We start from the raw sequence: 15,424 nt of genomic DNA, 5'->3' as shown, positions 1-15,424 counted from the left end.
CCCCAGTGATAACCCTTGTGGGGAAAACAAATTAATATTTAAATGTTTTTCTAAAAATAAAACAACAACGACGACATCAATCATAACTACAACAATAAAACAACAAGGGCAATAAAAGGGAATAAATCAATAAATATAAAAAATAAACAAAATCTTTATAAAAAATTAAAAGATGAGGGGCTAGCTGGTGGCACACCTGGTTGAGTGCACATATTACAATGCGTGGGGACCCAGGTTCAAGCCCCCAATCCCCACCTGCAGAGGGGAAGCTTTATGAGTGATGAAGTAATTCCCTCCCCCTCTCTCTCTCTCCCTTCCTCTTGACTTCTAGATGTCTCTATCCAATAAATAAAGATAATAAAAAAGATGGCAAACAAATAAATTGGCATGGTGGTCCAGGTGGTGGCGCACCAGATTAAGCAATACATACTACAAAGTCGAGCCCCCACCCCCCACATTCAGGGGGATGTTTCACAAGCAGTGAAGCAGGTCCTACAGGTGTCTCTCTTTCTCTCTTCCTCTCTATCTCCCCCTTCTCTCTCAATTTCTCTCTATCCTATCCAATAAAATGAAAAATGGCTGCAAGAAGCAGTGGATTTATAGTGCAGGCACCAAGCCCCAGCAATAACCCTGGAGGCAAAAAAAAAAAAAAAAAAAAAAACAACCGCAAAAATTGGCATATCTGAGGAACCAGGTACCTATTGTGTACCTGACTGTGGTGTTTTACACAGCAACCCAGTCTTTCTCTCTCTCTCTCTCTCCTTCACTACATTCACTACAAGATACATTTACTTATGAGAGAAGGAAAGAGTGTGTGTGTGAGAGAGAAGATGAACCAGATCTTCACGCTGGTACTCATGCTTTATAGAGTTAAATGCCTTATCCACTGAGCCACCTCCCTGGACACTCAGGTGAGCTGCTGGTCCCACCGCCCCATCCCCACCCCTGGGTCCTCCCTTGAATGTTGACAACTACTGGAACAGCCAGGTGCTAAGAAAACAGCCAGGTGCTAAAATGAGTGGAGGTAGATAACATAGCATAATGCTTACGCAAAGAGACTCTCATACCTGAGGCTCCAAAGTCCCAGGTTCAATCCCACCACCACTAGCCAGAGCTGAGCAGTGCTCTGGTAAAAGGGAAAAAAAAAACCAAAAAACTCAGCCAGTGTTTAGTGATTTAGTGAGTGACGGAACAGGCCCCAGAGTTGTGGAAGGCCACTTGCCGGTTTTGGGGTTAACAGGAGTTGAGGCATGAGGTAGGGAAGGGCCTGGGGCAACAGAGAAAGCAGAGGAGACTGTAAGTAGCTTCAATCAGTGACAGGAAAAGAACCCATGGAGCCCCCCCCACCCCAGGAGACAGAACCAGTGAGGTAGGGGATGGGGACAGCAAGTGGCTGTGAACCCTCCCCCTCCCCCTCCGCAGATCCCACCTAGTACCCGTGAACGCTGCTAATTGCAGCCGTTCTGACCTGGGCTGATCCCCGGGGAGGGAAAAAGAAGGAATTAGCAGAAATGACAGGGGAAAATTGCAACAATTAGCAGGCGGCATTGTTCCCGCCTGTCACCCGGCTGCGTCTCCTGGGAGGGGTCCCCATCCACAGCCCCCTCCTCCGGGTTCGCGTTCAGGAAGCTCGGGGCGGGAGCGGCGAGGGGATCCGGGCTCTGAGCTGCAGGGAGGGTTGGGGGCTCGTCTGGGGGGAGGGGCTGGGAGGCGGGGCCTGGCCACAGCTGGGGAGGGGGCGGGGCTCGGCCGCCTGGTGTTTTGATGGTCTGGAAATCACAATAGTAATCACGCCATTAATCCCGATCGCACTCCCCGCTTGCGAGCACCTGCTGAGCACCAGGCCTGCGCTGGGCTGGGTTTCTGGGTTCAGCTCACTGAATGCTCACCCAGTGGGAGGAAACTGAGGCACAGAGAGGGGAAGGGAGGGGCCCCAGGGAGGCAGGAGGCGCCAGGTTTCCACACCAGCTGGGCCCTTCGACCTAGGGAGTCTGGAGCATAGGAGCACGGGGTCCCTTAGGGGAGAAGGTGTCACTCCCTTCTGTCTTCACTTCGGCGCCATTTGGCTTCAGTTTGTGGGGGCTGGATCAGGGCTCTTGAGTCGGTTTCTTTCTTTTTTAATATCTTATTTTAAATTTAATTAATTACTTTATTTTCCCTTTTGTTGCCCTTGTTTTTTATAGTTGTTGTCGTTATTGTTGTTATTGATGTTGTTGTAGGATAGGGCAGAGAGAAGTGGAGAGAGGAGGGGAAGACAGAGAGGGGGAGAGAAAGACAGACACCTGCAGACCTGCTTCACCACCTGTGAAACGACTCCCCTGCAGGTAGGGAGTTGGGGTCTCGAACCAGGATCCTTAGGCTGGTCCTTGTGCTTTGCACCACGTGCACTTAACCCACTGTGCTACCGCCCGACTCCCCTTTTTAATATTTTTATTTATTGTTGGATAGAGACACAGAGAAATTTAGAAATGGAGGAGATAGGGAAAGAGACAGAGGAACATCTGCAGTCCTGTTTTACCACTCATGAAGCTTCACCTCTGCAGGTGGGGACCAGGGGCTTGTGCACTTAACCAGGTGCACCACCACCTGGGACCCTCTGAGTCTCTGTTTCTTTTTTTATATTTATTTTATTTATTTAGTCCCTTTTGTTGCCCTTGTTTTTTTTTTATTGTTGTAGTTATTATTATTGTTGTTGTCGGATAGGACAGAGAGAAATGGAGAGAGGAGGAGAAGACAGAGAGGAGGAGAGAAAGACAGACACCTGCAGACCTGCTTCACCGCCTGTGAAGCGACTCCCCTGCAGATGGGGAGCCGGGGTTCGAACCGGGATCCTTGTGCTTTGCGCCACCTGCGCTTAACCCGCTGCGCTACAGCCCGACTCCCGAGTCTCTGTTTCTATCTTATCGAACACTAATCCTTCTGCCGCTGTCTTTTCCTGTATCTCTCTCTGCCTGTCTCCTTTTTCTGTCTCATTTTTTCTTTTCTTAAAACAAACCATTTAATTAATTAATTAATTAATTAATTTTGAATAGAGAGAGAAATTGAGAGGGAAGGAGGATATAGAGAGGGAGACACCCGCAGCCCTGCTTCACTGCGCTTGAAGCTTCCCCCTGCAAGGGGGCTTCAGGGGGCTTGAACTGGGGTCATGTGCGTGCATGTCAGGAGTGCTACCGCCCAACCCCCTCTTCTCATTCTTTCTCTCTCTGACTTTTCTCTCTCTGTGTGTCCCAATCTCTCTGTGTCTATATGCTTTTGTAAGCGCTGCTGAACTATGGCTTACTGTGGTGCTGGCACCTTCGGTGTCTCTGGCAATATGACTTTTTTTTTTTTTTTTTTGCTTCCAGGGTTATTGCTGGGGCTCGGTGCCTGCACTGGGAATCCACTGCTCCTGGAGGCCATTTTTTCCCTTTTGTAGCTCTTGTTTATCATTGTTGCTATTATTATTGTCGTTGCTGTTGCTGTCATTGTTGCTGGATAGGACAGAGAGAGGAGGGGAAGACAGAGAGAGGGAGAGAAAGACACCTGCAGACCTGCTTCACCACCCATGAGGTGACCCCTCTGCAGGTGGGGAGCCGAGGGCTGGAACCGGGATCCTTATACCGGTCCTTGTGCTTTGTGCCATGTGTGCTTACCCGCTGCGCTACCGCCCGGCCCCTGGCATAAGCCTTTTTGCATAGCCATTATGCTATGTCCCCAGCCTTGTCCTTTCTCTTAATTTTTAAAAAATTAAAAAATATATTTATTTATTCCCTTTTGTTGCCCTTGTTATATTGTAGTTATTGTTATTGATGTCATCATTGTTGGATAAGACAGAGAGAAATGGAGAGAGGAGAAGAAGACAGAGGGGGGAAAGAAAGACACTTGCAGACCTACTTCACTGCTTGTGAAGTGACTCCCCTGCAGGTGGGGACCAGGGGCTTGAACCTGGGTCCTTGTGCATTGTAAGATGTGCATTCAACCAGGTGCACCACCACCTGGCCCCTTATTCTTCCTTTCTGAAGATTTACATTGGGGGAGGCCAGTAGGGCCGTGGGTTAAGCGCACATGGATCAAAGCTCAAGGGCCGGCATAAGGATCCTAGTTCCAGCCCCCAGCTCCTCACTTGCAGGGGGGTCACTTCACAAGCGGTGAAGCAGGTCTGCAGGTGTCTTATCTTTCCTCTTCTCTGGCTACCCCTCCTCTCTCCATTTCTCTCTGTCCTATCCAACAACAGGAGCTATGACAACAATAACAATAACTACAATAAGTGCAACAACAAGGGCAACAAAATGGGGGAAAAATGGCCTCCTGGAGCGATGGCTTCGTGGTGCAGGCACTGAGCCCCAGCAATAACCCTAGAGGCAAAAAAAAAAAAATTATATATTTTTTTATGAGAGAGAGTAAAAAGGAAGACAGAACCAGAGCATCACTGGCACATGCAATGCCAGGAATTGAACTCGGGACCTCACACTTGAGAGTCCAACACTTTATCCACTTCCTGAACCATGCCAGATTGTTTCCTGCAGAGGCCACATGCAAATATGCGTGCGTAAACACACACACACACACACACACACTTCCATTCTCAACATGGGAAGCTTCCAATTCCTCCACATTTATTTTCTCCAGCACTTCTTTGCTTTTTGTTTTAACCATCCTAGTGGGGGTGAAGTGGTCTCCCATTGTGGTTCCGATTTGCATTTTGCTAATGACTAATGCTGTGGAAACTCTTTTCATGTGTTTATTGGCCATTTGTATCTCTTCTTTGGAGAAATGTCTATTCAAGTCCTTTTCCTCCTTCTGTGAATTGGTTGTGTATCCTTTTGTTTGTGAGCTGTGAACATCCCTCATGTCCCATTCTCTATTCCTTCATATATTTCTCTGTCTCTCTCTGCCATTTATTTACTTTAAAAAATATTTTATTTATTTTATTTTTACCAGAGCATTGCTGGGACCTCAGAGCCACAGGCATGAAAGTCTACGGCATATCCATTATGCTGTAGCCCCGGCCCTTATTTATTTCCAAGATTGATTTATTTATTGGTTGAGTGCATGTTACCATGTGCAAGGACCTGGGTTCGAGCCCCTACTCCCCACTTGCAGAGGGGAGACTTCATGAGCAGTGAAAGACTGTAGATGTCCCTCTGCCTCTCTCCTCTATCTACCCCTTCCCTCTCAATTTCTCTTTCTCTCTCTTTTAAACACTCACCCCAACTTAGGTTCTTTATTATTATTATTATTATTATTATTATTGGCTAGAGACGAGAAATTGAGAGGGGAGGGGCCAGGTGGCGGTGCATCTGGTTGAGCACATCTGTTACAATGTGCAAGGACCCTGGTTCGAGCCTCCAGTCCCCACCTGCAGGGGGAAGCTTTGCAAGTGGTGGAACAGTGCTGCAGGTGTCCTCTGACTCTCTCCCTATCCTACCCTTTCCTTCTAGATTTCTGGCTATCTCAATCCAATAAATAAATTTTTTAGAAAAATTAATATAAAGGGGAGTTGGGCAGTAGCATAGCAGGTTAAACACAGGTGGCGCAAAGTCCAAGGACCGGCGTAAAGACCCCGGTTTAAGCCTTTGGCGCCCCACCTGCAGGGGGGAGTCGCTTCACAGGTGGAGAAGCAGGTCTGCAGGTGTCTGTCTTTCTCTCCCCCTCTGTGTCTTCCCCTCCTCTCTCCATTTCTCTCTGTCCTATCTAATAACGATGACATTAACAACAACAACAATAACTACAACAACAATAAAAAAAACAAGGGCAACAAAAGGGAAAATAAATATAATTAAAAAAATAATAATAAAAAGGAGCGGGGGATAGAGTGAGAGAGACAGAGAGAGAGAGAGACATCTGTAGCCCTGTTTCACCACTTGTGAAGCTTTCCCCTTGCAGGTGGGGATCATGGGCTTGAACCAATGTCTTTGCGCACTCTAGTGTATGTGCTTAACCAGATGTGGCAGCACCTGCCCCCCCCATTTCTCTCTATGAAATTAAAAAAAAAAAAAAAAAAGCCACCAGGATTCCTTGTACTGGCGTTGAGTCCCAACTGTTGTTTTCGCCGGGCTATGTTGTTTTCGCCGGGCTGAGCTTCACAGGCGGGTAACAGACGACCAGGGACTCATGGTTGAGCTGTAGGCAGTATCTCTTTATCCATGCAGGACGCAGCACAATCTAAGCTGAGCTAAGCTAAACTAACCACTACACACAACAATCTTGTCCTTATAAATATACTAGCCCAGTAGGGTGGGAACAGGATGCGACGCAGAGAGGGTGGAGAGAAAAGTGACTGGTGAAAATCAGTGTGAGACAAGGAGAGGGGGCGGAGCAAAAACATATCATGAACCAGTGGGGATTGAACCAATGCCCTGCAGTGGTTATGTAAATAGAATACAGTGGTTATGTAAATAGAATACAGTGTTAAGCAGGGGGTATTAAACCAATGAAACAGAAGGGGTCTCATAAATACCAACACCAGCAATAATCCTTGTGGGGAAAAAATTATGTTGAGGTGACAGCCTAACTCACCTGGGTGGTGTGCCTGTTGTGTCCTGCCTGTAACCCAAGTTCAAGCCTGGCCCACACTGCACTGGATGTAAGTGCTGCGGTTTCTGTCCCTGTCTCTGTGTGCCTCTCTCAAAATACTAACTCTGAGCAGTGGAGCTACAGTGACCACAAAAAAGCAAGATTATTTATTTATTTGTTGATTGATTGATTGATCGATTGCCTCCAGCTGGGGTTCGGTGCCTGCACTACGAATCCACTGCTCCTGGAGGCCATTTTTTCACCCTTTTGTTGCCCTTCTTGTTGTAGCCTCGTTGTGGTTATTATTATTGCCATTGTTGATGTTGTTTGTTGTTGGATAGGATAGAGAGAAATGGAGAGAGGAGGGGAAGACAGAGAGGGGGAGAGAAAGATAGACATTTGCAGACCCCCCCAAAAATGGGGTATTTCTGCAAAGATAAAAACACATCTATTCAATTTTTCATAGCACTGAATTCTTTTTATTTATTTATTAGATAGAGATAAAGAGCAATTTAGAAGGGAGAGGATGATAGAGAGGGAGAGAGACAGAGAGACCCCTGCAGCCCTGCTTAACCCCTTGTGAAGTTTTCCTCTTGCAGGTGGGGGCCCAGGGCTTGAACCTGGGTGCTTGTACATGGCAACATGTGCACTCAACCACCTGGCCAATAGCACTGAATTTTTTTTTTTTTGCTGTTGTTTCCTACTCCATTTTTAAAATTTTTATTAGTGACTTAATATTGATTTACAAAATTATAAGATCATGGGTATATTTTCACCATCACCTGAGTTCTGTGTCCCTTTCCTTCCATTAGAAACTGTAGTAATTGTACAGGGGTAGATAGCATAATGGTTCTTCTTCTAGCGTTTGCCCTTCTTCCGTAGCCAGTCAACAGCATCAGGTTGAAAGGTGTCAGGAGCTGCTTGTTGCTGGCTTTGAAAGTGACTGGGATCTATGTGGATTCAGTCGGCTAGGAAGGATCGTCAGTTTCCCCAATGAATGGGTACTCACGGGACGCACCACGAGAGAAGGTCGATCCAATGCATCCCAGCATAATGGTTATGCAAACAATCTCCCATGCCTGAGGCTCTAAAGTCCCAGGTTCAATCCCCTGCACCACTAAAACCAGAGCTGAGCAGTGCTCTGGTAAAAAAAAAAAAAAAAAAAAAAAAAAAAGATACTGCAGTAATTCTCCCAAGGTCACAGATAGATAAAGGTTGGCTATTATTTCTATAACTATTTATCTATACTTATATATGTATATGCCCATTTTTTTCTATGGCGCTGCCTACTTTTCCACTCTTAAGTCATACTCTGAGTGTTTTTCCTTTTTTTTTTTTTTTCCTTTCCCCTATTCTCTCTCCGGGTCTTGATAGAATTGGAGTTCAGAGACCTCTGGTCATCTTCTCCTAACATTTACTCCTCTGGGAGTACCAAAATACTTTTTTTATTTCCTCCAGTGTTACCGATGGGGCTTGGTTTAATTATTATGAATCCACTGCTCCTGGAGGATTTTTTTTTTTTTTGACTTCAGGGTTATTGCTGGGGCTCAGTGCCTGCACCATAGACACCGCTCCTGGATGCCATGTTATTTCCCCCTTTTGTTGCCCTTGTTGTTGTAGCCTTGTTGTGGCCATTATTTTTTTTGTTGATGTCGTCATTGTTGGATAGGACAGAGAGAAATGGAGAGAGGAGGGGAAGACAGAGAGGGGGAGAGAAAGACAGACACCTGCAGACCTGATTCACCGCCTGTGAAGCGTCGCCCCTGCAGGTGGGGAGCCGGGGGCTCCAACCCGGATCCCTACGCGGGTCCTTGCACAGGTCCCTGCGCCATCGCCTGACCCCCCCCCCCCAGGCCATTTTTACCCCATTCTATTGGATAGGACAGAGAGAACTTGAGAGGGGAGAGAAAGACAGATAGGAAGAGAGAAAGATAGACACCTGCAGAACTGCTTCACCACCTGTGAAGCAAACCCCCTGCAGGTGGGGAGCTATTGTACTTTAAGCTGGTGCGCCACTGCCTGCCCCCTCCCCCAATTTTTTGTTGTTGTTTTTTTGTCGGATAGAAACAGAGAGGAGTTGAGAGGGGAAGGCAGAGAGGGAGAGAGACAGCGACACCTGCAGCCCTGATTCACCGCTTGAGAAGCTTTCCCCTGCAGGTGGGACCATGGGCTTGAACCTGCAACTTTGAGCACTGCAGTGTGTGTGCTTAATCAGGTGTGCCACTGCCTGCTCCCCACCAAAAAAAAATTCTTTATGAGGTACAGAAGGTGGGAATTCTGGGTTCTGTAATTGCTTCTCCGCTGGACATGGGCATTGGCACCCCAACTTGTTTCTATCTTTCCCTAGTGACCACTGAATTTTTTTTTCCCTCCAGGGTTATTGCTGGGCTCGGTGCCTGCACCATGAATCCACCGCTCCTGGAGGCCATTTTTCCCCCTTTTGTTGCCCTTGTTGTTGTAGCCTCGTTGTGGTTATTATTATTACCATTGTTGATGTTGTTTGTTGTTGGATAGGACAGAGAGAAATGGAGAGAGGAAGGGAAGACAGAGAGGGGGAGAGAAAGACACCTGCAGACCTGCTTCACCGCCTGTGAAGCGACTCCCCTGCAGGTGGGGAGCCGGGGGCTCGAACCGGGATCCTTATGCCGGTCCTTGTGCTTTGTGCCACATGCGCTTAACCCACTGCGCTACCGCCCGCCCCCGACCACTGAATTTTTTAAAAAAATATTTTAGAGGGCTGGGTGGTAGTGCAGTGGGTTAAGTGCAGGTGGCGCAAAGAGCAAGGACTGGCTAAAGGATCCAGGTTTGAGCCTCCAGCTCCCTATCTGCAGGGGGTCGCTTCACAAACAATGAGGCAGGTCTGCAGGTGTCTCTTTCTCTCCCCTTCTCTGTCTCCCCCACCTCAATTTCTCTCTGTCCTATCCAACAACAACAGCTATAACAACAATAAGAACTACAACAAAGGCAAGAAAATGGGGAAAAATGGCCTCTAGGAGCAGTGGATTCATAGTGCAGGCGCCAAACCCCAGCGATAACCCTGGAGGCAATATATATATATATATATATATATATAATTTATTTTATCTTAATAAGAAAGACAAACAGACAGATATATATATTTGTCCCCCGGCTCCCCACCTTCAGGAGAGTCACCCCTTCGGGCAGTGAAGCAGGTCTGCAGGTGTCTTTCTCTCCCCCTCTCTGTCTTCCCCTCCTCTCTCCATGTCTCTCTGTCCTATACAACAACGACGACACCAATAACAACAATAATAGCTACAACAATAAAACAACAAGGGCAACAAAAGGGAATAAATAAATATTTTTTTAAATAGATTTGTAAACTGGCTCCCTGAGGACTTTCCCATGAGGCCTGAGGTGAGCCAGGCCCCCCCACCCTGTCTTACACTCCCTCTCTCCAGCCCCCAGCCGCTGTGCCTCCGTGGCCCAGGTCTCCGAAGTCTTCGAGCAGCACCTGGGCGGACACATCTTGCAGGTGAGGCCCTTTCCCCGCTCCTGCTCCTTCCTGCCACCTGGTGGCCGCTCCCAGAAGTACACCCGTCTCTCCATTCACTGGGGTGTATGGGAACCCGAGACCAAAAGTTGGGCGGGTTTCCCCACCTCCTTGCCTGCTCCCCTCTCCCCAACAATCCACCCGCGGCGGAAGCCCAGTTGTCAGCGCTCCTTTCCTCCCTCATCTCTCTCCTCTAGTCCCTGGATGGCTTCGTGTTTGCCTTGAGCCAGGAAGGAAAGTTCCTCTACATCTCAGAGACGGTCTCTATCTACCTGGGCCTCTCACAGGTAAGGGCCCCGCACCTCCCCGGCTGGCTGGCCCGTGGCCACCCATTCTCTTTCCAGGCCTCACCGTTCCGGCACTGCAGGGCGGGCTCTGTTTCCCAACGGGTGTTCCAAGGAACCCCATGTGGCACCCGAAACAGCTCATCCTCAAAGTGGAGGGGGGAGGAGGTCAATAAAAGTCACAGGACAGGGGCCAGGAGGTGGAGCACCTGGTTAAGGCTTACAACACAGTGCACAAGGACACAGGTTCAAGCTCCTAGTCCCCACCTGCCGCGGGAAAACTTCAGGAGTGGTGAACAGGGTTGCAGGTATGTGTCTCTTGCCGTATCTTCCCCTCCTGTCTCAATTTCTCTGTATATACATATCCAATAATTAATCTATTAAAATTTAATTTAAAAAGTCACAGAGGCCGGGCGGTAGCGCAGCAGGTTAAGCGCACATGGTGCGAAGTGCAACGATCAGTGTAAGGATCCCGGTTTGAGTCCCCCGCTCCCCACCTGCAGGGGGGTCGCTACACAAACGGTGAAGCAGGTCTGCAGGTGTCTATCTTTCTCTCTTCTGTCTTCCCCTCCTCTCTCTGTCTTCCCTTCCTCTCTCCATTTCTCTCTGTCCTATTCTACAACAATGACATCAATAACAATAATAACAGTAACCACAACGATAAAACAACCAGGGCAACAAAAGGGGAAAAAATAGCCTCCAGGAGCAGTGGATTCATGGTGCAGGCACCGAACCCCAGCAATAACCCTGAAGGCAAATTAATTAATTAATTAAAAAAATAAAGGGCAGGGGTACGGTAGATAGCATAATGTTTATGCAAACAGATTCTCATGCCTGAGGCTCTGAAGTCCCAGATTCAGTCCCCTGCACCACCATAAACCAGAGGTGAGCAGTGTTCTGGTTAAAAGAAGAAAAAAAAATGTATGTCACAGGTCAGGGGTTGGAGAGCTAGCTCAAGGGGCAGGGTGTCTGCATTGCCGTGTACATGACCCAGATTCAGCCCCAGTGCTGCACAGGAGGTGCTGTGAAATAGAAGAAAGTTTAGTGTTGTGTGCTGTGGTGTTTCCCTGTGTGTGTGTGTGTGTGTGTGTGTGTGTGTGTGTGTGTGTGTGTGTGTGTGTCTTTCTGTCTGTCTGTCTCTATCATCAGAGCACCATTCAGCTCTGGCTTAAGGTAGTGCTGGGGATTGAACCTGGAACTTTAGAGCCTCAGGAAAGAAAGTCTCCTTGCATAACTATTTGTAGCATTTTTTCTATTCTCCTAAAAAATGTGCTTGGGATCTTGATGGGGATAGCATTAAATTTGTAGATGGCTCTGGGTAATATATTCATTTTGATGATGTTAATTCTTCCAACCCATGAGCATGGAATATCTTTCCACTTCTTTGTGTCTTTTTCAATTTCTTTGAGTAGTGACTCATAATTTTCAGTATACAAGTCTTTCACTTCTTTGGTTAGGTTTATTCCTAGATATTTTATTGTTTTTTTTGCTATAGAAAAAGGAACTGATTTCTGGATTTCAATTTCTTCTAACTTAGTGTTTGCATAGAGGAATGCCACTGACTTTTGAATGTTAATTTTATAGCCTGACACATTACTGTATTGCCTGATGATTTCCAAAAGCTTCTTGCTAGATTCCTTAGGTTTTTCCATGTATACTATCATGTCATCTGCAAATAAGGAGAGTTTGACTTCTTCTCTTCCAATCTGTATTCCTTTAATTCCTTGCTCCTGCCTGATTGCTATGGCAAGAACTTCCAACACTATGTTGAATAGTAATGGTGATAGTGGGCAGCCCTGTCTAGTACCTGATCTGAGGGGAAATGCTTCCAGTTTTTCACCATTGAGTATGATGTTGGCTGTAGGTTTGCTATATATAGACTCCACTATCTTCAGGAATTTTCCATCTATTCCTATTTTTTGTAGTGTTTTGATCATAAAGGGATGTTGTATTTTGTCAAAGGCTTTCTCTGCATCTATTGATATGACCATGTGGTTTTTGGTCTTGCTTTTGTTGATGTGGTGGATCACATTGATTGATTTACGTATATTAAACCAACCTTGCATGCCTGGGATAAACCCCACTTGGTCATGATGAACAATTTTTTTGATATACTGCTGTATCCGGTTGGCTAGAATTTTGTTCAATATTTTCGCATCTATGTTCATCAGAGATATTGGTCTGTAGTTTTCTTTTTTGCTTGTGTCCCTGTCTGCTTTTGGTATCAGGGTGATGTTGGCTTCATAGAAGCTGGCAGGGAGTATTCCAGTGTCTTCAATCTTCTGGAAGACTTTTAAAAGTAGAGGTATTAGTTCTTCTTTGAAAGTTTTGTAGAATTCATTTGTAAAACCATCTGGTCCAGGACTTTTATTTTTGGGAAGATTTTTGATAACTGTTTCAATTTCATTAGCTGTGATGGGCCTGTTCATGTTATCCACTTCCTCTTTACTTAGTTTTGGAAGTTGGTAGGTATCTAGGAAGTTATTCATTTCTTCCAGGTTCTCTAGCTTGGTGGCATATAGTTGTTCATAGAAGCCTCGCATGATATGTTGAATTTCTGCAGTGTCTGTTGTGATATCTCCTCTTTCATTTACTATCCGATTTATTTGGGTCTTCTCCCTTTTTTGTTTTGTGAGTCTGGCTAAAGGTTTGTCGATTTTGTTTACTCTTTCGAAGAACCAACATTTACTTTCATTGATCTTTTGTATGGTTTTCCTATTCTCAATGTTATTTATTTCTGCCCTAACTTTAGTGATTTCTGTCCTTCTGGTTGCTTTAGGGTTCCTTTGTTGTTCTTCTTCTAGGTCTTTAAGATGTGCAATCAGGCTGTTTATTTGTGCCTTTTCTTGTTTCCTAATGTGTGCTTGTATAGCTATGAACTTCCCTCTTAGGACTGCTTTAGCTGTGTCCCAAATATTTTGATAGCTTGTGTCTTCATTTTCATTGAACTCTCGAAACATTTTGATTTCTTCCTTGATTTCCTCTTTGACCCAGAAGTTGTTAAGAAGTGTACTGTTGAGCTTCCACATTTTGGCACTGTTACTAATCTTTTGTTGATTGTTAAGTGTTAGTTTAATTCCACTGTGGTCTGAGAAGATGCTTGGGATGATTTCAGTGCTCTTGAATAGGCTGATGCTGTCTTTGTGGCCTAACATATGGTCTATCCTTGAGAATGATCCATGTGGATTTGAGTAAAATGTGTATTCCAGTTTCTTGGGATGAATGACTCTGAAAATGTCCAATAGTTCTAGTTTATCTATCTCTTCATTTAGCTCCCTTATGTCTTTACTGATTTTCTTCCTGGATGATCTGTCAAGTTGAGAGAGTGGGGTGTTGAAGTCCCCTACTATGATTGTGTTACTGTTAATATATTGCTGTAGCTCTTTCAGTAGAAGTTTGATGTATTTAGATGGCTTCTCATTGGGTGCATAGATATTAATAATTGTTAAGTCCTCTTGATTGACTGATCCTCTGAGCATTAAGTAGTGTCCATTCCTATCTTTTTTAATCTTATCTATTTTAAAGTCTATCATGTCAGATATGAGAATAGCTGTTCCTGCCCTTTTTTGTGGGCCATTGGCTTGAATGATAGTTTTCCATCCTTTCACTTTAAGTCTGTGTTTGTCTTGTTGCGTTAGGTGAGTTTCCTGTAGACAACATATTGTTGGGTTGTGTTTTCTGATCCATCTTCCTACTCTGTGTCTTTTAATAGGTGAATTCAGGCCATTCACATTTATTGATATCAAAGATTGAAGATATTTTAACGCCATTCTTGTAGAGTTTTAGAGTGTTTTGATATATGTTCTATTTGTGGTGGTCTGGTTGTTTATAGGAAACCTTTCAGAACTTCTTTCAAGGCAGGCTTGGTGATGGTTGCTTCCTTCAACTGTTGCTTGTCTGAGAAGGTTTTGATGCTTCCATCTAGTCTGAATGACAATCTAGCAGGATATAGTATTCTTGGCTGAAAGCCTTTCTCATTGAGCACTCGATAGATATCTTGCCATTCTCTTCTGGCCTGTAGTGTTTGTATGGAGAAGTCTGCTGCTAATCTTATGGGTTTTCCTTTGTAGGTGACTCTTTGTTTTTCTCTTGCAGCCTTGAGGATCCTTTCTTTATCCTTATTCCTTTCCAATCTAAGTATGACATGTCTTGGTGTCTTTAGGTCTGTGTTAATTCTGTTTGGGACCCTCTGGGCTTCTTGAATCTTTATGTCTTTGGTGTTGTCTAGACTAGAGAAATTTTCAGCTATTATGGCCTGGAGAACGCTTTCTTCCTCCCCTTCTCTTTCTTCCTCTGGTAAGCCAATAATGCGTATATTGTTTCTTTTGAAGTCATCCCATAGGACTCTGTTGTTGTTTTCAGCATGTCTTAATCTCTTTTTGAGATCTCTTACTTCTTTTTTAGTTGTCTCTAATTCATCCTCAATCTTGCTAATTCTGTCTTCAGCCTCATTGATTCTATTCTCTCTGCCCTCTACTGCTTTCTGGAGTTCATCTATTTTGTTGCCCTGCTCTGATACTGTTTTAGCTTGTTCAGCTAGTTGCCTTCTTAGCTCAGCAATTTCAGCTTTCAGCTCTCTAATAACCATGAGATTATTAGAATTTTCTTCCATATTCTCATTTGTTGTTCCTGCAGTTCTGATTACAATTTTTTCAAATTCTTTACTCACTCCTGTTATTATTTCCTTAGCTAATGTTTGGATGTTGAACTCGTTGTTTTGTGCTTCGCCCTCTGGAGGACTTTTAGCTGGACTCTTGTCCTGGTTCGAGTCTCCATTATTTTTTCTTGTTGTTTTAACCATTTTATATAAGTTATATGAGTTGGAGTTCAGTGGTGTAAAAGCCTTTTTTTTTTTTCCCCTGTAGGCTATGGTAGCCTGAGGGCTTTTAAACTATCAATAGGCTTCTTGGCTTAATCAATGACTCCTGACCAAGAGATAAAGCAGGGTGTGGCAGAGATAATCCAGTGGTTATGCAAAGAGACTTTCACAGCCCTTCAGCTATGCCACCGAGGTGTAGGTCTTCTCCTGAGTTTCCCGGTTAGATCTCTGTCCCCTGGTGTCCCTCCCTGTTGCTGCTCCAGATTCTGAGGGTAGTAGCAATGGAGACTCAGAGTTGTACTTGGTGAGTCTCTG

The 15,424-nt window shown here is 45.3% G+C and overlaps 1 protein-coding gene across 2 annotated transcripts in view; it reads left to right on the top strand.

Moving 5' to 3' along the window:
* Positions 1 to 15,424, top strand: part of NPAS1 (neuronal PAS domain protein 1) — a 46,501-nt gene that overhangs the window by 15,011 nt on the left and 16,066 nt on the right. For both annotated transcript variants that reach the window (XM_060176984.1, XM_060176976.1), the window contains exons 4-5: positions 9,915 to 9,988; positions 10,204 to 10,293. In XM_060176984.1, coding sequence (XP_060032967.1) covers positions 9,915 to 9,988; positions 10,204 to 10,293 — 164 coding nt within the window. The remainder of the gene's footprint in view (positions 1 to 9,914; positions 9,989 to 10,203; positions 10,294 to 15,424) is intronic.

Source organism: Erinaceus europaeus, chromosome 2 (assembly GCF_950295315.1).
Source record: "Erinaceus europaeus chromosome 2, mEriEur2.1, whole genome shotgun sequence".
In the NCBI taxonomy this organism is placed as follows: Eukaryota; Metazoa; Chordata; class Mammalia; order Eulipotyphla; family Erinaceidae; genus Erinaceus; species Erinaceus europaeus.
The sequence above is the reverse complement of the archived record's forward strand: the minus strand, read 5'-3'. Positions and strand labels throughout refer to the sequence as shown.